This window comes from Atheta coriaria, unplaced genomic scaffold (genome assembly GCF_025399875.1).
Source record: "Atheta coriaria isolate IRGN ID8LTWV9N9 unplaced genomic scaffold, Caltech_Dcor_3.1 hic_scaffold_6_pilon, whole genome shotgun sequence".
NCBI lineage: Eukaryota > Metazoa > Arthropoda > Insecta > Coleoptera > Staphylinidae > Dalotia > Dalotia coriaria.
The window spans coordinates 988381-1009245 of NW_027045448.1; the positions used below are offsets into that span (position 1 = coordinate 988381).

At 37.8% G+C, this 20865-nt stretch overlaps 4 protein-coding genes across 4 annotated transcripts in view; 2 read left to right on the forward strand and 2 right to left on the reverse strand.

The window, feature by feature from the left end:
- Nucleotides 1-52: 52 nt before the first annotated feature.
- LOC135794219 (putative RNA polymerase II subunit B1 CTD phosphatase RPAP2) lies at nt 53-2685 on the forward strand. The gene is made up of 6 exons (XM_065305420.1): nt 53-195; nt 249-372; nt 432-596; nt 664-2162; nt 2214-2360; nt 2448-2685. The coding sequence occupies exons 1-6, from the start codon at nt 128-130 to the stop codon at nt 2611-2613; spliced, it is 2169 nt and encodes a 722-aa protein (XP_065161492.1). The 5' UTR covers nt 53-127; the 3' UTR covers nt 2614-2685.
- Nucleotides 2685-5005, forward strand: LOC135794222 (uncharacterized). Its single transcript, XM_065305424.1, has 8 exons — nt 2685-2907; nt 2964-3163; nt 3227-3331; nt 3388-3558; nt 3614-3862; nt 3916-4061; nt 4128-4690; nt 4746-5005. The coding sequence occupies exons 1-8, from the start codon at nt 2796-2798 to the stop codon at nt 4862-4864; spliced, it is 1665 nt and encodes a 554-aa protein (XP_065161496.1). The 5' UTR covers nt 2685-2795; the 3' UTR covers nt 4865-5005.
- Ns4 (Nucleostemin 4) lies at nt 4900-6822 on the reverse strand. The gene has a single exon (XM_065305422.1). It carries the CDS (start codon nt 6719-6721, stop codon nt 4988-4990), a length of 1734 nt encoding a protein of 577 aa, XP_065161494.1. The 5' UTR covers nt 6722-6822; the 3' UTR covers nt 4900-4987.
- A 67-nt stretch (nt 6823-6889) lies between these two features.
- LOC135794488 (titin-like) overlaps nt 6890-20865 on the reverse strand; it is a 35900-nt gene continuing 21924 nt past the window's right edge. Inside the window, 18 exon segments of the mRNA XM_065305796.1 lie at nt 6890-7408; nt 7507-7977; nt 8083-8203; nt 8264-8416; nt 8471-8812; nt 8888-9182; nt 9250-9546; nt 10306-10468; nt 11006-11458; nt 11533-11751; nt 12025-13013; nt 13077-13233; nt 13292-13424; nt 13649-13854; nt 17027-17159; nt 17218-17898; nt 17962-18589; nt 18960-20865. Coding sequence (XP_065161868.1) covers nt 7618-7977; nt 8083-8203; nt 8264-8416; nt 8471-8812; nt 8888-9182; nt 9250-9546; nt 10306-10468; nt 11006-11458; nt 11533-11751; nt 12025-13013; nt 13077-13233; nt 13292-13424; nt 13649-13854; nt 17027-17159; nt 17218-17898; nt 17962-18589; nt 18960-20865 — 7236 coding nt within the window. The 3' untranslated portion in view covers nt 6890-7408; nt 7507-7617.

Below are 20865 nucleotides of genomic sequence, written 5' to 3' on the forward strand. Positions count from 1 at the left end.
GAAACAAACATAACAAACTCGCAAACAAAAGGAGTTCATTTTAGTTTTCACTCTCGGTAGTTTTTAGTTTAGAAGGCGTTGGAAGTGGAAATAATTCACGTGCGTCTTGATTTTAACATTGTGAAATATGCAGGATTCCATAGAAGACTACATAAAAATCGCTGGTGTTAGAAAAGATGGTAAATCTGCAGTAAAGTAAGTCATGCATGTTATTTACTCTTTAGAAAATGATTGGAACATTATTCTAGTCAAGAGAAGCTTGCAAGTATCAGAGCAACCCTTGAATCTAAAAGAAGAGCAGATGAATATTCTCACACTATTGTAGAGTTTCTCATTGAAGGAAAACTAAGGCCTAAAGTATTTCTAAAGAGTGTAAGAATTACTCAATGATTAATTCCTTGTTTCCTATTTTCATTGCCCATATTTTGTAGTTAAATAGTATCAATGAGTCACTATATGAAGATGTGGTGGATGAAAGAGCAATTACAAAATTATGTGGATATCCCATTTGTGGAAACTCAATACCTGATATCCCTGAGAAAAAATACATCATTCTGGCAAAAGTTAATAAAGTTTATGACCTGACTGATAGAAAAGTATGTTTGGTATCATCATTTGCTGAATCATTAATTAACTTATTAAATTATGTATGGGTGATTTTAGAAATACTGTAGTAATTTTTGTTACAAAGCAAGCACACACATAAAAAGTCAAATTGATAATTCACCACTATGGCTAAGAAAAGCAGACACAATTTATGAATACAATTTGCTGCCAAATACCAGCAGTGGTCTCACACCTGGAGAAGAATTGGTTAATGGAATACAACTTCCAGTGGATGAAGGTACTTTTACATCAGTTACTGATTTTACAGAAGCTTGTTTAGATGAGGCTGAAGACAACCTGCCAGATGATGATATTGATAAATGTAAGAAGAATACCGAAGATAATATTTCACTTGGAAAACCTATTTTGAAGAAATCTACAAGTCAGGAAAAAGATGTGCTTAATGAGAATGAAACAGTCGCAGAACCAAAACCTTCAACATCAAAAAAGGTTCAATTTATTGACAATATTATTCCACAATCATGTGATGGAGATAAAAAAGCAAATGAACAAAGGGAACTCAATGAAAGTATTCAAAACATATGCAGATCACTAAATATTACATTAGATCTTAATGCCCCACAAGAAACATTACCAGACAACAACAAAATTCAAAATAATGAATCAGAAATTCTAATTGATCATGAAAAAATGAATAGAGCTATAGAGAAAGTCAATGAGTCTGAAAAACAACGAAACAAACATCCGCAAATCATAGACACTAAAGTAAATCCAGAATATCGTTCACGGACTTATCTATTGAATAATAAAGTGAATCCTGTGGTATCTATGGAAGCACCAAAGTACTCGCAACGGATTATGAAATTATCTAATCAAAAAGATACAACTGCAAGTGATGTAAATGAAATAATTGAAAAGGTGAAGAATGTAAACATAAATAAGAAACAAAAGGTACCAACTGTGTATGATGACAAGATGCAGAAAATCATGGAGAAAATTAAAAACAAGCAAACAATTGAAAAGAAAGGAGTAGTTATGATTGACACTGTAGAGAATCCTGAAATAAACAGAGTGCATGTTGAACAAGTAGAAAAAGTGCCTGTTGACTCATCTAATTGTTTAGGTAGTGCGGACTGCGCAGCGGTAATCAATGCTTTTCGTAAATGGTTAACAATTGAAACCTTTTTATATATACATGGAGAAGACAAAGTAAGGCAGATGATAAATAATGATCGTTTAGACTCTTATTTCAATCAGTTGAAAGTAACTGAGTTGGAAGCCTCACAACAGTTGAAATACATGAATATTTGCAAGAGGTTGCAATTAAATGAAATGTTAGACAAAAAGTACGATGATGGTTGCATAACTCAAAATGGAGCTGGTCTACAACCAGTCCCGGACTATAATAAGCTTAAAGAAGAAGTTGAAGCAAGTAATTTGAAAGCGCAGGCGTTTTATAGTGGCAAAATTGTTGCCAAGGCAAAACAAAGCGTGGAACAAGAAGAAAGCGAAAATCAAGTTGTCCTGCCACTAGTGGAGACTTCTAATACAATTGCATTGAGGAGAAGTGTTTATAACAAATCTGTTTTGCAATAGTAAGTAATGTACATAATAATGGGTTTCTCTTGATTTAAACTTTCTTGTAGCATCAAGAACCACTTGCTGGAACTGTCTGCACCGGAATCTACTTTATGTAAAGTTCAGGACTTAATTAAAACATTTAAATTTGAGGCGAATAATGTTGTTTTTAAGCCGGCACAGTGGAACGTTATTGCTTTGATTTTAATAAACTGGTAGGTATTTGAAACAGTAATTTATGTTTTACGGTGGGTGCTGATTATGTACTATTTTAATATCTTGCTTTCCATTTTTTAATTTAGTGTACGAAAATTGGATCAACATTTACAAACACCGGAATCAACAAAGTATTTGCAAACTTGCATTGAAAAGTTTACTAAGTCACATGGATTATTAGAAGAAACTAACTCTATTATTGATAACTTTGATAAATTTGTCGAAGATCATATTTTAGGTAACAATAAGTAAGAGTTATCGTCTTTATTGTTTTCATAAACAAATAACATTAATTTGGTTTTAAAATAAATGAATAAAATAATATTTTAAATTGTTTTCATTTCCCACTGTCAATATTGACATAGTACACATTCTTTTTACCGTTTTTTACTACTAATTTTGTGTGAATTCAAATAATATAAAAACGCTTCAAGATGGGGACCAATATGTTATCAGCAAAGAAAGTGAAATTGCATGGATTACAAGACAAGCGATGGACGGTTCAAGATCATCTAACGCAATACAAGGGATTGGTTAATTTATTTAGTACGAGTTCAGTTATGTAGGTAGTTAACTTGTTCTAAATTTTGGTTTCTACCTAGAACGAGATAAGAAAATTGGTGATATGGACGCAAAATTAAACATAAAGAAGCAAAAGAAGGAGTACAAACAATTAACTCGTCAAATAGCTATAAGTAGAGAAGAACTAAAGAATTGCATGTATGGCGACCAACAAAAAATACGAAATATTTTAGCCGAAGATCGAGCTATGAAGTTGGCATATCAAGAACTTCACGCAACAGTATTAATTACACAAGTATCGATCATGTGTGATATATAAAGTTAATTTATATCATATTTGTAGAAAGTTATTGATCATATTTATCAAGATAATTTTGCCCGTCGCAAGATGCTTGACTTACAAAACTACCGACTGAAGTTGAAAATAGACAGATTAATAAAACTAAGGGTATCTATATTGTGCAATTACTACATTTAAACATTATAACCAAATTAAACCTGTAGTTAGAGGAAGGTGACCTGGAAATGCAAGAAGAGACTCAATCGTTTAGTAAAACTCCGTTGGAAATACAAATTGGCATTGTAACCGGTAAAGTTCAAGATATGATTTTAAAAAAGGAAGCTGCGATTACAGTAAAGACCACATACAAGACTTTAATTGATATAATGAGAAAGGTAAAAGTATTATTCACATTTAGACATTAATTTTATACACTTTTATTGTATTTAGGATGCAATTTATTACGATGCGGTGTTGGAAACATTAAAAGAAGATGCAATGGCTCAGGGATCGTGTTTAATTCAATCAACCACTTTAGGACAACTTGCGGTTGAATATGTGGACGATAGAAGAACCGAATTTGAAACATTACAAACGTGCGTCAAGGAAGACATGAAAATACGTGTGAAAAATTTAGCTGAAGTAAAAACGCAGATTGAAGAGACGATTAAAAACATGCGTGGATTAATTCGGCGAGATGTAGGTTTCATTTTGTTTGAATTTAAGTCCATCAAATCATAATTGGTTTTTAGAGTGATGTTACAATGTGCATTGACTCGCACATTCCTGCAACTGAAAGCTGGACAGCTTTACAGAACCAAATTCAAGAGTTTACTGATCTTTTACAAATACTTAAAGAAACAACGTTGGTGTCCAACTTTGATGCTATTTTCCCATGGTGAGTTTAATATGATTAATTACACTGCTAATGACCATAAAAAAATGTTTTCTAATAAATATTTAGTATGCAAGAACAAGCACGTCAATCGGAACGTCTAACACAATTTGTAACTAACAACGAAGAATCAAGAAAACGTTTGCAGGAGATGAAAGCTCATGCAGTACTTATCGCAAACAATCTTGAAAACAGTATGATAGACACCACCGAATCTTACAAGGAAACAAAGAAGGAATATCTGGAAATGATCAGCGAGGAGCTCGAGAGAAAGGAGGAGATGACGAACATGTGCGAGAAACGCGGCAAACTATTAATTCAGATCCGTAAAATCTTGCAACATTTGGAACACATAACATCCAAGGTGCAAAGCGAGGCGAAGAAGTCCACAGCGCTCACTTTCGAGGTGGATGCGACTTTCTCTGAAGATTCCGTTATTCTTCCGCCCTTAGAATCGGACGGACTTAAGACTATTGTATTACTTCGAGCGAAAATCAACATGCTGCTAACGAAATTCTTCGATTACGACAGAGATATGACCGAGGCTACTACTCTGGAGGCCGAAGAAATGTACACGCAACTTATAACCAAGACTTGCAAGACGCTGGACTTATCCGCCGTAGTCGCCGAATGTATGAACAACAAATTAATGATTTCCCTTCAATTATTAAATTATTTGCTTTTCAGCTGATCTATTGGAAGGACTAATGTTTGAAGATGCATTGATACCGACCAGAGAATTCATCAAGACCGAAAGCGAACAGATTGTAATCAAGATGCAACAGATTGAAGAAATGATGTCGTAATAAGACTCAAGCACAATCATTTCAAAAATCATTAGTAAGTTTTAAGTTTTGTTACTGTATAATCGAAACATGAAGAACTACACCTTGCAAACGTTCGAACAAATGTGACAATAAATTGAATGATTATTCGGTTTCTTCCAACGCAGCAAATTTATTCGCGCGACGCGGTTTCTCTGCAGGTACGTCCTCTTCGTCATCATCATCATCGCCTTCGCTTTCCTTATTGCTTTCGACTTGTTCGGAGTCGTCATAGCATGGACTCAGCTCATCTTCGGACGTCGGAGAAACATAAGTGCCTTGATCATCTTTCGTGATGGCTTTCACCCATCTCACCAACTCGGTCTCAGGATGGTTTTCCCATTCGTCTGGTTTATATCCAGGCGGATGCATGTTTAGACAAATCTTCCCATCCAGCGCCATTCTTAATAAGCTGTTTGCAGCGCGATACGTGTCCAATCTGCCAGATTTAGCTGTCAAATAGCCACGTTTCTTCGCCCAGGCATCACATACATCCATAGGCGACCAACTTTCTTCATCATCCGGATGATTGACGGATAATAATTTAGGCATATCTAAACGTTCGGCGATATATCTGATTGATGAGTACGGTTCGCGTAATTGGGCGATGGGGAAACTACCCATCAGGACTTGCAACTCTTTTGGTACCTTCGACGGAAATACTAAACCGGGACAATCGCAAAGGCGAACATTCTTAGTAAGAAAGATTGTCTGGAAGTATTTTGTGTGCCCTGGAGTTCTTGACACACTTACGACTTTTTTACCCATAATGGCATTCAGTAAAGATGATTTGCCTACATTTGGTTGACCAATGCATCCAATTGTTAATATTCCTCCTTTATACAATTCATGTTCAAAGTAGCTAGCATCAGTCTTTTTGATTTCAATTGTTTCGCCAACTTCAACTCGATCAGAATCTTGAAAATCTTCATGACACTCTTCCTTGATTTTCTGCTCCCAACTGGACAAATCTACTCTATCATTAACAATACTTTTGCAAGCATCCAGCAAAAGTTGTGTTCCCTCAGCTGCCATCCTTATTTTACCTTTTCTTTTCCTGATTACCAAACCAGCTTTATTCTCTTGGCACTTCATTAAGTTGTAGATTGGTAATGTTGTAAACATTAAGACACTCAACTCTGGATACTTGCTTTTGAAGTAGTTCTTCCAGGCTGCCACTAAAGGTGTTGGGCATAAGTCAATTTTGTTTAGAACTAATATCATATGCTTGCCCAGTGTTTTAGTCACATATTCATAAAGATAAGGAGGAAATAACAATGCAGGATATCTGATATCAACAACAATTAAGACAATGTCGGACATTTCTAGTACTCTCCAGAGTTGTCTCCATGTTTCCAAGTTAATCTCAAAGAAACTCTGGTCCTTCCAGCTAACCTTCTCTTCCAAGTCCTTCAGGTACTCAGTGAAATATCTTTGCTCTTGTGATTCCAACACATCCTTGCTTATGTCATATGACCATTTGGGCCTCTTTGGGAAGTCTAATTCAGGAATGAAGTAATCATCAATGTTAATAACTAATTGGCTGGAATCAACACTTTTGAGCTCATGTCTTGCTAGTTCCCTACTCTTCTTCAACTCTTCCGGAGTTTCTTTATAAAACTGAAGGGCGTAGCGATTGGCATTTTTGCCGCCTTTATTAGGCTGATGGTTTAGTTTCTGTACATGACTGCTGTCTGAGGATTCTTCATCACTGTTGTGTTTCAGCAATACATTACTTCTTGAATGGGAGGCTTGGAATTGTGATTTTTGTTTCTTCGCCTTCAATTGTTCTTTTTTCGCCTTTCCACTAAACGGCGTCTTCTTACGTCCTTGTGGCATTTTAATTCAATGTAGTATAGTTATTTTATCACTGTTTTAACATTTTGCAAAGAAAGGCTTGCGACAAATTCAACAACTGGTTAAACACTGACAGATGTCATCTGATCGGAAAAAGTACAAATAAAAATGTAGGCAACCTATTCAGCTTCTCTGCATGCAATCCTCTCATTTCCTTTTGATTTAAATATGTATTTATTCTCGTTAATAATTTAAAATAGTACAATTTGATTACATTGAATAACAATTCCATTTAGAGATTAACACACCTGAGGACTAAATCTAATAGCACCCTTACTGTGAGAACATCATGAAGAAAACTCTACTTCTACTGTTACGCATGATTATTCCAAAACTCACTAACTTTTTTGAAAGTTTCACTTTTATCAGCGGGTTTTTCGAATTTATTCTTCATATTACGCACTAAAACTGATGTGGCCATGTTACCCTTGGGTAATTTCACGTCTGCAGCACTCTTTTCTTTGTTTCTCAGTGTTTGCACCTTTCTTATGAAAGAAGGATTTGCAGCCATGATGTTTCTGTCAGTTGCACTTTCTTGACCCACCTTGCCTTTGCCTTGTGACGCCACACGATCTAATTGATCAAATCTCTGTATTACATTTGCGATGCTTGACTTTGTAGGTGGAGATGAGAGTTTTACGCTATTTGGCGCGACATTTGGACGCTCTTCTAAAAATACCAAAAAGAATAATTAGATAAACCAAATTAAATCAAAAAAATGCAAATAGCTATTAAACAAGCAAGCAAGACTTAAATAAATACATTACCTGTTTTAAAATGTGCATGGTTTGTTTTAGTATTTTCGACATTTCCTAAATGCAAATCAGTCTGTTTAAATTTTGGTATTTCGTTGTGTTTCTTCGTGTTTTTCAGTAGTTCTATAGGCTTTTGGGTACTTCCTCCTTGATTTTAGCTATTTCAGAGTTATAAATATGTTTTGATGTACCATTTGATTCATTGGTGATTGAAATAGGATGTGTGTTAGTCGCAGTTTGTGAAACAGTTAGACAATCGCTAATTCCACTGTCTGATCTCTCGCTGAAATTCCTATTCCGCACTACTCTCTTCTCACGAATTGGATCTTCCTCCTCATCGACACTGGACATTCCAGTAGATGTATTTGTTTCGTTCATTTTCTGACTCGGCAGAATTGTAGGAGCATTTGTAGTATTAGAATTACGGCGACTTGCGGACAAAGTAGCCATTCGTCCTAACGCTCGAATTGCATTGCCAGTTTTCTGTTAGTGCACACAACACACACGAACAAAATCAAACATAACAAATATTATAAAAATTCACACCGCAAAGTTAAACACACAGTAATTGTATCATTTAGTACACACCTGCCATTTTCTTCGAATAATGAACTTCTTCAGTTTATCTGTAGAAATGACGACAGTATTCTGATGACTTTCCGGATCTAACCAACTGTGTCGCAAGGATTCGGCCGCAGACATTCTCTCTCTGTAAAAATAAACATAACCATGTTTACGATCTCATATTACACTTAATCTCTTCACTTACTCTTTGCGCTTTCTTAATAATCCGCCGATGAAATCTCTTGCATTCTGCGTCACTGCATCAAAGGCTTCGTCATCGAAATCGTATTCAGCTCGAGTGATATTTGCAAAAGTGTCTGCATCCGTTTCGCCCATAAATGGCGACAAACCCGATAATCTAAACATCATAAATAATAATAACCCAAACAAAAATCCTTATAAGATTACTCACAAAACATAACAAATCACACCCAAACTCCACATATCCGAAGCAACACCGATGGGTTCGTAGTTGATAATTTCCGGCGAAATAAACTCCGGAGTACCAAACAAGACGCGCACTGGTTTATCCGGATCCAGTTTCTGCGCCAATCCAAAGTCGATAATTTTGATCTCGTGTGATGTTCTGGTATGGCACATAATGTTCTCTGGCTTTAAATCTAAATGAACTATATTTTGACTATGCATATAAACAACGCCTTCACATATCTGTCTCATGAAGAGGATACAGTCTTTTTCCGTAAGAGTAAAGTCATCGGCCACCACACGCTCAAATAATTCGCCACCTGAAATACTAAAGAAACAAATACATTTTCATAATTATAAAAAAATAATAATACTTAATAAAACATTTAAAAACTGAACATACAATTCCATCACCATGATCATTTCTTTCGGATGATCGAAAGCAGCAGCTAATTGCAGCAGTTGTTCATGTCGGAGTTGATTCATGATGTCAATTTCCTCCTTGACTTTGTCTTTTTCTTTCGCTGATCGACAGCGAATGAATTTGGCCGCGAATATTTGGTTGGTTTTACGATCGACGACTTTGTGTACAATGCCAAAGCGTCCCTTGCCGAGTGTCTCCTGTATATCGTATTTTTGCTTGAATTCCGTTCCTTGTTCTAATTGCACCAAGCGTGGTTCAAATGATGAATCTATGTCTATTAATAAAAGAATGATATTAATTTTAGTAAGTTTGATTCATGTGGATTTTAATATGTATATTACTTTCTTCCTCCATTTGTAGGACATCAGATTCTTGACTAGCATTACTGGAACCATGAATATTATTCGCGCGTATACGAACCACATATCGTGCGCCCGGCTGCAGGCCGTGTAAAATATAGCGCAATGAGTGGCAATCATCGCACGCTGTGTGCCAAATTTCGCTACCGGCCAATGAGTATTCGACTGTGTATCCGGTTATTTTGCAACCACCGTCGTACGGTGAGCTGCTCCATGTCACGGTGGTTTGGGCTCCGTCTGCCAATATGCATGGTTTGCCGTTTGGTGGATCTGGTGGTCCTAAGATGCAATAAAAGTTAATATTTCACATAACACTCAACAATATTAATATTATAAATGCAAAAGTGAATTTGATTGTTTGTTTATTACACTTTCTAGCTGAAACTATGTGAAAAATATTGATTTTTCTATTAAAAAATCTTTTTTTTTTTTTTCGAAGTTCAAAAATAAAGTACTGATTATTACACTCAGGCAATAAAAAAATATAATTAACGCGAAACCCTAGTAGGTACCAAATAAAAGAATGAACTAATCAAACCGGAAGTAACCCGAAGCAATGGTAATATGATTTAGTTTGCGATGCAAGTAAAAAATAGAACACACATAAATTCACAACATGATAGACATGATTAAATAAAATCATAGAATAGAGTAACAATAATAAAAGCTATCCACAAATATGTAAATTTTTTATCGATCGATAAATGCATGATTGCTAATGAGTAATTTTGAAATCCATATTAGGATTACAATACAAACTGTCTCTTTTTTGAGAAAATCTTAAAATGGGAAAAATAAAATTTTTAAAATTTTTTATATGGTTGCCTGCTATAATAGTGAAAATTGGTAGCGACTAAATATTGGCTGAGTCTAATACAGACATAGACAATGTTTATGAATATTATTAAATTATTATTTTTTAATTGCGGATATAATTGCGCATGTTGTTCATTTAGCTATCCGATCAACAACTGAATGACGTGCAAAGCCATGCCATAAATGGAATGTAGCCTAGTCTATTAAGGAAATTCAAATCACCTTCAACAGAAACAGAAGCATAATGTGCATCGGCGCCAAACTTGTTCTCTATGCAAACGTCGTATTTTCCACTGTCGTCCGTCGTAATATTCTGCAGCAGCAGACAACACTGGCCGTCGCTCGAAGTGATGCAAGTGCGTTCGTCGTTCTTCAGCTCACGTCCCTGCGGCAAGGCACTCCAATTAAATTTTGTTAATTGCATGACTAATTAGTATAATTATAAACTTTATTATCCAGGTCTTCGCACTCCATTATCAAGGCCGAGAACCCAGTTCAACAGCTGAAGAGATAAACACGCACTTGATGTTACCGACTTATGGAATGTTCCTTAAAACTTCCTATAGCTGCCATGTCCGCTATTTTTGCCCGCTGCGTCTAAGTATTGTTGCTTTTAGCACTTTCACAAGGTAAAACCAAATGATTCACGTTTACCTCGCCGCATTTTACGCACTGACAATGAAACCAGTAAAGATGTGCGTGTGCATTGTCCTCTGCGTGAGTCATAAGACGGTTTCGCTCTCAATGCTAAACGTGATTTCAAAATTTATCGAACAAAGTTTCGCAAACTTATATGGCGCGAATTCGAAAGAATTGTTACGCGCGCAAGCGCCATCGGCATTATCTTTAATAAACCGCGCGCGTGGTTTAATTAACTGATAATAATCAATTTTATAAAATTAGATTAATTGATATAACTTACGGCTCTTGTCCACTTGACAGTCGGTGGCGGTGACCCAGTGTAGGTAATCTTCAACAGCACCCTATCACCAACGAGCGCGTTAGCGTCCTGCGGGCCTTTGATGATGACGGGCGCCGATTCGACCCCAGCTAGCACGTTTTTCATCCTGCCGTCATCACCGCGCGCGCGGTCCTCGCGAATTTGCCGATGTCGTTTCACCGCACGATGCGCATCGATCGTTTGAACAACGCGGAGAATCGTGCTGCAGCTGGTCGAGAGCGTGGAGTAATCGTCGGCCGCGGCTAATCGACTGTTGTGGGTCGGCGTGATCGTGCGCCGTTCTCCCGCCCGCGAGCTCGCCGAAGGCAGACTAGCGATGCAACGCACCGTGCCGGCCTCTTCATGTGTCACTCCCGCGATGCGAAGTATGCTGACGTCTTCGTGTTCTTCTACCTGTGGACACGAACGTGACTTCTTCCACTAAATATAACTCGTCACTTGCACGCTCGTTATCGCCCCGCGTGCGTGAGACACAAACAGTAACTTACCTCAAACCTCTTATCGTCTTTGTGTATGCGACGTCCGGCGACTTCCCAAGTTATTGTCGGCGTTTTATGCGCTCGGTATCGCGCACAGAATGCGACGGATTTACCGACGACGGCGACAAGTGGACTGGGCGACTTAACGAATTCCAGTATCTCGTCTTTATTCTTTGGAAGCGTCATACATTTCTCTGTAATACCCACAAATTTATTCTTCACATTCGATCACCATAGTTAACTCCATCACCACACCAACATGAAATAAGTATACCCGCAACCAATCAACAAGGAGGTGCAATTAATACGCAAATAATTAAAAATCCAAATTGTTTTATTTCCCTTTATCCAAGCGGTATAACTGGTTCTTATCGTCGTGATTAGACGACAAAAGTGGTTTCACACAATAACTAACGAACAACAATTTCAATTGTACAGTGGGATACAACAACAATTAATTCAATGTATACAGAGTCATACCTATAAGTTTAATTAATATTGCAACTCACCCCGGACGATTAGCCTACACTTCGTAATGGCGTCGCCAAAAAGATTATATACCTCACACCTGTAGGCACCCGCGTCGTTGGCGGATGTGCGTGGAATCACCAGTGAAATATTACCGTGTCCGTCATCTCTTTGCTGGAAATCTTTGCAATTCGGCAGCACACATCCGTCTTTCATCCATACCACATCATAAGACTTTCCAGCGCTTGCTTTTACTTTCATGCAAATCTCCGCCCCGACTGAGGAGTGCTCCACAGGCGGTAGTTCTTCGAAGAACACTGGCGCTGTCATATTATCATTAACAGCAGGTACGTTCAAGTGGGTTGATTGTGTTGTGCTCGATGTAAAAGTCCTACGATAATAAGGCGCTGACAATGCTCTGGCGTGTCTATGCTCGTTGTAGTGATATATCCTCGGAATGGGCGTGATGCCAAAAGCAAATCGTCTGAATTTCGGATGCAGAGGTGACTCGCTGTTTGCCCTCACACCGTCCGAATGCGGATGGTAGTGAGCAATGACATCCACACGAGCGGATGCTTCGATTCGACCTACGTCGTTTTCTAATACCACTCGGTAGAGACCTGAATCTTTGGCGACGCAATCACGAATCTCTAAAATTCGTAGATCATCCTCTTCTTTGATACTGATGCGACCGTCATGGTTCAATACTCTGCGGTCTTTATCCCAAACGGTCCATGGATCAGGATGACCAAAGACAGAACATTGCAGGCGGACAGTGGTACCTTCTTCAACAACTTTATTCCTTGGAATTGCGAAGAATCGTGGTGGTATGCAACGATTACGTGGTACCTTTGGTGCCCGACGTGGAGTCACCTCGCGTACTCTACCTCTTGGTGAAACACTACGTGCTGGTGTGCGGCGATATCCTGATGAAGCAACTGATTCAGTTGTAGATTCATCAACACCGGGTATGTTTGGACTTAAATGTTGATCACTCAAGATGGTTTCTCTTGCTTCAGGAACTGTAATCATAATATTACCAAATTAGAAATAGTCATATTTTATTCCGAAAAATTTATATTTACCATCAACTATGAGACAAGCTGATGTAGCTGCTTTCCCTAAATCGTTGTAAGCGACACAACTGTATTCCCCTTCGTCTTCCGGGTAGATTTCACGAATGAGCAACTTTGCAACCTCACCATCAAAGTCCGATTTGAAGTCTTCGTCCAAATGAATAATCTAAATATCATCAGAATAAATAAAACATGTTTCTGTAAGTTTAAATGATATTTAATACTTTTCCATTCTTTTCCCATCGAACATTGGGTGCAGGTGTGGCTCCGACTTTGCATTCGAAGGAAACTGAATCCGTGTCGCAACAGCGAATGTCTTTTAAGGGTATTACAATCCTAGGTAGTGTTTGGACGTTGCTGCAAATGGATATGGAATATTAATTTATGACTTTTGCAGTCATAATAATATTGTTAAACAAAAATCAGTGGAAAGCAAGAAAAAATAATATTCAAGCAAACACAACGCACAAGACATTTTCTAAAATAGAAGTAAAAAGAAATCAGTATATAATAGTCTTGTAGTTGTGTTTATAGCAGTTGTAAGTTATGTTTGCGCGTTATGGTGCCAGTTTATAGCCTACCCGAGTCTGCGAGATGAAACGCTATCGGCTAGCAAGTCCTTGGCTTTAATTTGCAGAGAAATTATAGCCTTGGCGTCGCCGTGGCAGTTCTTCGCGTAGACCGTGTACGTCCCTGTGAAATCGAACTTTGCATGCGGGATCTCAAGACGATACTCAGGACCGTCTCCGACGCGCCGGAAATGTGCCGCATCCTTGTAATATTCCGGCTGTAATCATGCCAAAACAAGAAGAAAACATATTTAAAACAATATTTACGATATTTATGCATTTAATTTAAATATTACAATCGTAAATTTCGGCCGGCGTCGTAAAACAAACATTGGAGATTTTTATGAAGCGCATTAAAGCGAAATGTAGCGCCAGGTCGCGTCAAGTCAGCTGTTTCACTCAGTAAGCCGCGATTCGGTTTCTCCTTCGCTCGGTACACTTATTAAACCGACTTGTATTGGCTGCTGATCGCCACCATCAGGTAAGCGAATAATTTTTCCTCGTTAACACGAGCGCCGCACGCCGCAATCGTTTAATGCATTACGTTGTTTGTGCCGAAAATGTTTGAGTGATTACGTTTCGCGTTTAATTTACATGAAGGTAGGTCCGGAATTTGCTATCTCGTTGCATCTCCGTTCACCGCATGTGATGTTTGTGTAGTTCTTCACTTGCGCGCGTTGGGTCAACGATAAATATTACATAATTTGTTTGCTTGTTTACAATCGCCTACGAAGAGTGCCGCGATGCCTACGCAAGTGCGAAATGAACACACAATGCATCTCCGCCGGGCCACCGACCGACAACCTTGCAAGGTTCCAATTCAATATCATAAATCTGCCGGGCGTACATTTTTCGCCAAGAGAACCGTTAGTTAACCCAAAATCCCCAATTGTGTTTTATTTCTTTGCGCAACTCCAATTAGGATTATTCCATTGAGTGATGAAATATGTTAAAGATGCATGTTCCGTTGTGCACGACATAATTACGAGCATGTTTGAAATCGATTGTTAATTGAACGCGTGGCCAGACAGAATAAGCCCAATTCGATTTTAACTTGCGTCAATGAAATGTGAAGGGCGAGCGAGTTGATTGGCGTGTGTATTGTTTTTTTTTATTGCAAGCAGTTCAATCAGTCTTCCGACTTTGTTATTTCGACAATGACCGCACGTCAAGATTCAAATATGAAGATTATCTGGACTGGAAATGCTCGGAATAATTGCGCTTGTTTGGAATGTCCTACATTACGGTCCTGATAAATGTGCAAACAGGCGCAAGTCTTGTTTTATGCATTTTTACGACGTGTCACCAATTTCATTTTATTCTTTTTTTGGCCTGCCAGTGGTAGAGAAGTAAGGTGAAAATTTATACAAGGCATGTTTGTCCGACGGTCATGCCCATTGCTTTATAGCCTTTATAAATTCATATGATTTATGTTTACGATGCGTTTCATATATTGCTTGTTGTTTATTAGCAATGTTTGCATTTTTACGTGGAGTGCAAGTGCTGGTAAAGTATGCGTATTTTATCTACTTGTATTTGAGTTTTGGAATTTAGATTTTCTTTGTTTTATTCTGGCATATGCGTGAATTTGTGTTTCCCCGTTCTGTTTATTAAATTTGCGCGTATAGCTGATAATACAAGATAAACAATTAAGATAAAAAATATTTCCTGCTGATAAGTGTTTAAAAATATCCTATATTGCGTCTGTAGATACCGGCGTATCAAAATTAATATCAGCACAAATCTATATATGAAAATGAATCACAAAATCGGTTGGTAAGCGCATAACTCAACAACGCCTAGACCAATTTGGCCAATTCTTTTTTTAAAATGTTTGTTGAAGTCCAAGGATGGAAAAATTTTTACGGCGAGAGAAATTCTATAGGAATAATTGACAGGAAAACCCTAGTTAAGACAGTTCTTTTCTATAGGATAAAATTTTTCTTTAAAATAAAATTGCGAATCTTATTGATAGCATTAACACATACTATGTCTAGAACAAGAGAGTAAAACCGAGCTAGGTAGTACATTTTTATTAAACACGACGCGACGAAGTCGCGGGCAAAACCCTAAAAACTTAAATTTTTTTTAATTAAAGATAAAGATTTTTAAGACAAGTTAATTGTGTTCATATTTTGACCCATTGATTTTGAAATTATTTACTTATTTAAAGTATTTGGCTGTTTATTTGAATGCCTTTGATAACAACCGAATTGTAACTAATAGTCCGACTTCTAAACGTTCGCCACGTGCTGACCTTTCAGAAACTCATTCTATTTATGCTTATGTAGCAACTTATTTGCACAGCGATAAATATAATAATGATGTTAAGTGCAGTGAAGCGATGTAAGTAACATACAAACGAAGCGCCATAACACAACATGCACAAACACAAATAGTGGTCAATTTTAACGATACGTCTAATCACAACCAGCGCTACTGCTACTTACAGAGAATAATAACTATATATTACATGCGGCACTCAGTCACATTATACAATCAAAAACAGTCAAATAATACATCTGCATGCATCGATTGTCTATTCAACTAAATAAAATGCGAAGCGTTCGAAAGATGCAGCGAAACCGATCAGACACCGTTTAAGACTACATGTTTGTCGTGAGCTCAACGTGCTGAACAACTGGATGCAATTTAGCAATTTACCGAGCATGAGAGCAATCGCAATTTAGAAATATTTTTGTCTTTATACAGCATTGCGCTGCTCCGAATACAAGGCGACTCGTGAATTACTAGCGCGTTACGTAAACGGCATAATGGGATTGTTGATTCGTATGAATTTGAAACTGTACATTTCAATTATATGCACTAATCCATTTAAATGGCGTTCGATTTTTAGGCGCCTAATATGTAGCAAATGTTGCTTTCTAACCGCTGTGTTGCTTTGTCCGCCGTGACCTGTTCCAGGAGAAACACAAATGCACGCAGAGAAAGAGGACTTGAAACGGTGCCAATGCCAGTTATTATTTAAATTGACACATTGAACGATCAATTAATCGTACATATAAGTATATTCACTTTTTATCCAAAAACAAAACATGAAATGATCTGGTTAACTCAATAATTACGATTGGAATGGTGTTGGAATTATAAAAACTCGAAAAAATTACTTGAGTGGTTTTTGCTTATTAAAATTTCTAACACCATGTAAGCTTGCTCAAATTGTGCTTCAGTTTAATGAATTCCAAACTTGAATAACCATTATGCAAGAATTCTATCGTCCAAATAAGGACTTCATGGTCGTAATACACCAGTGAACCGTTTCTAATCTCATTATGTTATTAGTTAAGAGAACAATATTCGCAAAACAATATTCTCTTATATTATGAAAATGTGATACGCATCAGATTCGTAAACATCATATCCACTCACCTTAAGGAAGTCGCGCAACCAGAGCACGTCAGGTTTGGGATCGCCGATCACTTCGCATAAAATAACAATGTCATCGCCTTCGTACGCACTCGTGTTCATTGGCTTGGTTATGAAGGAAGGCTCCTTGGAATATCTAATCATAAAATACAAATATTAATAAATAAATATTTAGAATAATATCAAAATCTTACGGTAATTCACGTTGTTCTTTTTGGATAGCTTCTTCGCTTTCCTCGCTTTCTTCAAGGCTTTTGAATTTGCCAGAAATTTCAACTGTAGAACAAGTTTCCGCTCTGCCTACTTCATTTGTCGCTACACAAGTATATACACCAGCATCAGATGCACATACAGATCCAACAGAGAGTTCAATTCGTCCATCGTGTGAGAGAGTTGTGACAGTTTTCCGGGATGGTCTGAGTCTCATGCCATTTCTGTACCAAACTACAACTACAGTAGGATAAGCCTCTACGACTGCTGTTAAATGTAGTTGTTCGCCTTCGTTAAGTTGTACTTTTTCTGGATTACAAGTGCCTTTGAATTGTGGTGCCAGATAGGCTTTGATTCCTTCATCCACAACTAATTTACATTTGCAAGATACTGATCCGAACGAGTTTTTGGCAATAGCTCCGTAAATACCCGAATCTGATTGTGATGTTTTGAAAAATTCTAAGGTGTGGAAGTTATTTTCTGCCCAAGCGGCTCTATTGTTGTCCATTGATAATACGACTCCATTTTTGGTCCATATTACTGACGGGGATGGATGTCCAGATACTTGACACGTGAGTCTAACTGGATAACTAGCTTGTACACGTCTGTCACGAAGTCTCATTGTAAACTGAGGTGGAACATCAACGTTAATATCTTCCAAAGCTCTAGAATATAAATTCAAATAAATTAATTGAAATAATTACACAAATCAGATATAAAAAACTTACTTTTTCAAGTTTTGATCAGCTACTAATAATTTCGGATCGGAGACAACAGATACTCGTAAAAAGCTAGCAACGCGACCAATTTTATTAATCGCTTCACACGAATATCTCCCTTCATCAGCCAGACGTACATTTGTGATAGTCAATAAACAAATACCGTTGTTATTGTTTATCGCTATTCTTGGATTCTCGCTTGGGTTTAATTCAAATCCGTCTTTATACCATCTTATCTTTGCGTTAGTGTTATCCCTAATGTGACATTCAAACTCGCATGTAGTTCCACGCAGAGCTTTCGAATGTCCAGATAATATTTTGATAAATTCCGGTAATTCAACATGGCGTCCAACCACAATCGGTTCACTGGTAGCTGCTTCACCCCAGCCGTAACGATTACGCGCCGTTATTCTAAATTGGTATTCCGCATCCGGTGTCAAGTTGAATGCATCAAAACTGTTTATCGGCGTCATGCCTAATTCCACCCATCTTGTCTCACCACCTTTCTGCCATGCGTCCACTTTGTAGGCAAGAACGGGTGCGGCACCACGAGAATCTGGTTTGCCCCATGATAAAGAAATCCAGTTTCTACCAGTGTCGATGACGAAGGGTAAAGTGGAGATTGGTCCAGGGACATCTAAAATTTTATTTGAATAAGTTTATATCTTGATTAGGATTGGTTTTACACACAGTAATGTCCAACTAAATATTGCAAGAAATCAGATATTGAACACTTCCTGACGCTCCACACACTACGAATTAATGTTAGCGTATCCACACCACTATGCAAAGCATTTGTAAAGGTGTTCCCTTGAATAGTCAAGGAATACCTCATTTTGATTATTTTTGTTATATAATTAATTAATTAGTCCATGCTGCAATGTTGATTAGACCGTAATACACACTTCACTAAACAGTTTTCGTACTGCCAAATTTAATCGCTTGACATTAGCAATGGCAACAAAACAGGTGAGTGAAATCATTCAGGTCGATCTATTTTTACTTACCTTTGAGATACTGCCGTTCCTGATAGCTTGGGATCTCGTCAAGTATTTCAGCTCCACTTCTGCTTTTGAATGGAGACGCCGACCTCGCTCGCTGGCGCAGTTTAACGGTGAAGAATGCGCGATCGCAACCGAAACGATTTTTCGCCAGAATACAATAGGTACCCGTGTCATTTTCAGTCGCCCGTTTCAAGCTAAAACGGATGTAATCATCCGATGTGAATTTCATGCATCTATGACTGTTGGTAATATCTTTTAATCCTTTCATTAAGGTGACCTTTGGTTTCGGGTCACCTGCTAGTCTGAATGATACAGTTATATCTTCACAGTTGGTTACACTAAGATCTGTAGGTGGTCGAGATAAAAACATTGCTGGTTTACCATCGTGGATGTTAGATGGGTTTACAACATTCACATATGCGGAGGTTTCAATTTTACCATAGGTATTGACAGCTTTGAAGGTATACTTTCCTATGTCAGATTCCAGGGCTTTGGGGAAGACTAGTGTATAAACTCCGCTTTCATGGAAACTCTTATGTCTTTGTGATGATTTCGGTATAACTTCAGAGTCTTTATACCATTTTATATCAGTGGGGGTACCCTTGACTTCAACTTGAAGTGCTAGCACACCTCCAGTTGGTATATACGCATCAGTAAGCACATTACTCAAATGTGGTCTTCTGGTATCAGTGTAGGTTTTTGCTGAATAACTTCTATCACTGCGTGAAGAAATAAATTCGTTCTTACCACCAAAATTGATGTAGTGTGATATTTGGTCACTCCACGAGCTGTTTTCTGCTCGGCAGGAGTAACACCCTGAATCAACTGGATCTGGATTCTCAATTGCAAGCTTACAAATTCCATCAGCCAGATAATAAAGTTTGTATTTATCATTTGCTGTAATTTCTTTACCGTCTTTGAACCAAATGATGGTAGGTGTTGGATGTGCTCTTAGACGGCATTCCAAGATTAATTGATTGTCTGCACATCTATACTGCTCCCGAATGGGCCTTGTGAATGTTGGTGGGATTGGAACTGCTTCGAAACCTTCGTATACTTTGAGTTCTGCTTTGGTGGAGTTGAAACCATGACCGTTTCTTGCAATACAAGTGTATTCAGCGGTATCACTTGTGGTGGTATTGAAGAATTCCAATGTGGCAATACCATCTACATAGGAGCTGACACAGTTTGAGTCTTTATCAATTGGTTGTCCATTCTTCTGCCATTCTATATTTGCTCCGTCGGTGGCTAGGACACTGCACATGAGTTTTACTCTGGTGCCTGCGGTGGCTGTTCGATTTGTTAATGAGGTTGTGAATGTTGGTTTTCTTTCGACAAAGCGTGAGCCTTGATAACGTGAGGGTTTATACTGGTCCATGCCGTTTGTGAAATTATCGCGACCTGTAAAACGGGCCCGTTCTCTGACTGGGCTGCGCCCACGTCTTTCTCGGATAGATGTGTCTTCGTAACTTATATTAACTTGAGGAATAGCATCGCGTGATTTTGTTTTAGTTTCAAATTCTATTTGGGTTTTTATTTCTTTTTCTTCTCTTTGTTTGACTGCTTTGTCATGTTTTTCTTTGGCTTCAATTGCGGCTTTTTCATTGGCTTCATTTGCTGCTTTTTTAATTGCTTCTTTTTCCTTTGCTCGTCTATCGGCTTTTTCTTGGGCTAGTTTTTCTGCTCGTTCGTATTCTTCTTTTTCTTGTTTTATTTTTGCTTCTTTCTCGGCTTTTTTCTTTGCTTCCTTTTCGGCTGTTTTCTTCGCTTCTTTTTCTGCTTTTTCTTTTGCTTCGGTTTCTGCTTTTAATTTAGACTCTTTTGTTGCTTTTTCTTTTGCTTCCATTTCTTCTTTTTCCTTCGCCTTCTTTTCAGCTTTCTCTTTAGCTTCCTTTTCAGCTTGTAATTT

Coding starts and splice junctions, on each gene's coding strand:
- LOC135794219 (XM_065305420.1), top strand. CDS start 128: ATGCAGGATTCCATAGAAGACTACATAAAAATCGCTGGTGTTAGAAAA. Junction 196..248: donor GATGGTAAATCTGCAGTAAA/GTAAGTCATGCA, acceptor ACATTATTCTAG/TCAAGAGAAGCTTGCAAGTA. Junction 2,361..2,447: donor GCTTTGATTTTAATAAACTG/GTAGGTATTTGA, acceptor TTTTTAATTTAG/TGTACGAAAATTGGATCAAC.
- LOC135794222 (XM_065305424.1), top strand. CDS start 2,796: ATGGGGACCAATATGTTATCAGCAAAGAAAGTGAAATTGCATGGATTA. Junction 3,332..3,387: donor ACAGATTAATAAAACTAAGG/GTATCTATATTG, acceptor TTAAACCTGTAG/TTAGAGGAAGGTGACCTGGA. Junction 4,062..4,127: donor TTTGATGCTATTTTCCCATG/GTGAGTTTAATA, acceptor ATAAATATTTAG/TATGCAAGAACAAGCACGTC.
- Ns4 (XM_065305422.1), bottom strand. CDS start 6,721: ATGCCACAAGGACGTAAGAAGACGCCGTTTAGTGGAAAGGCGAAAAAA.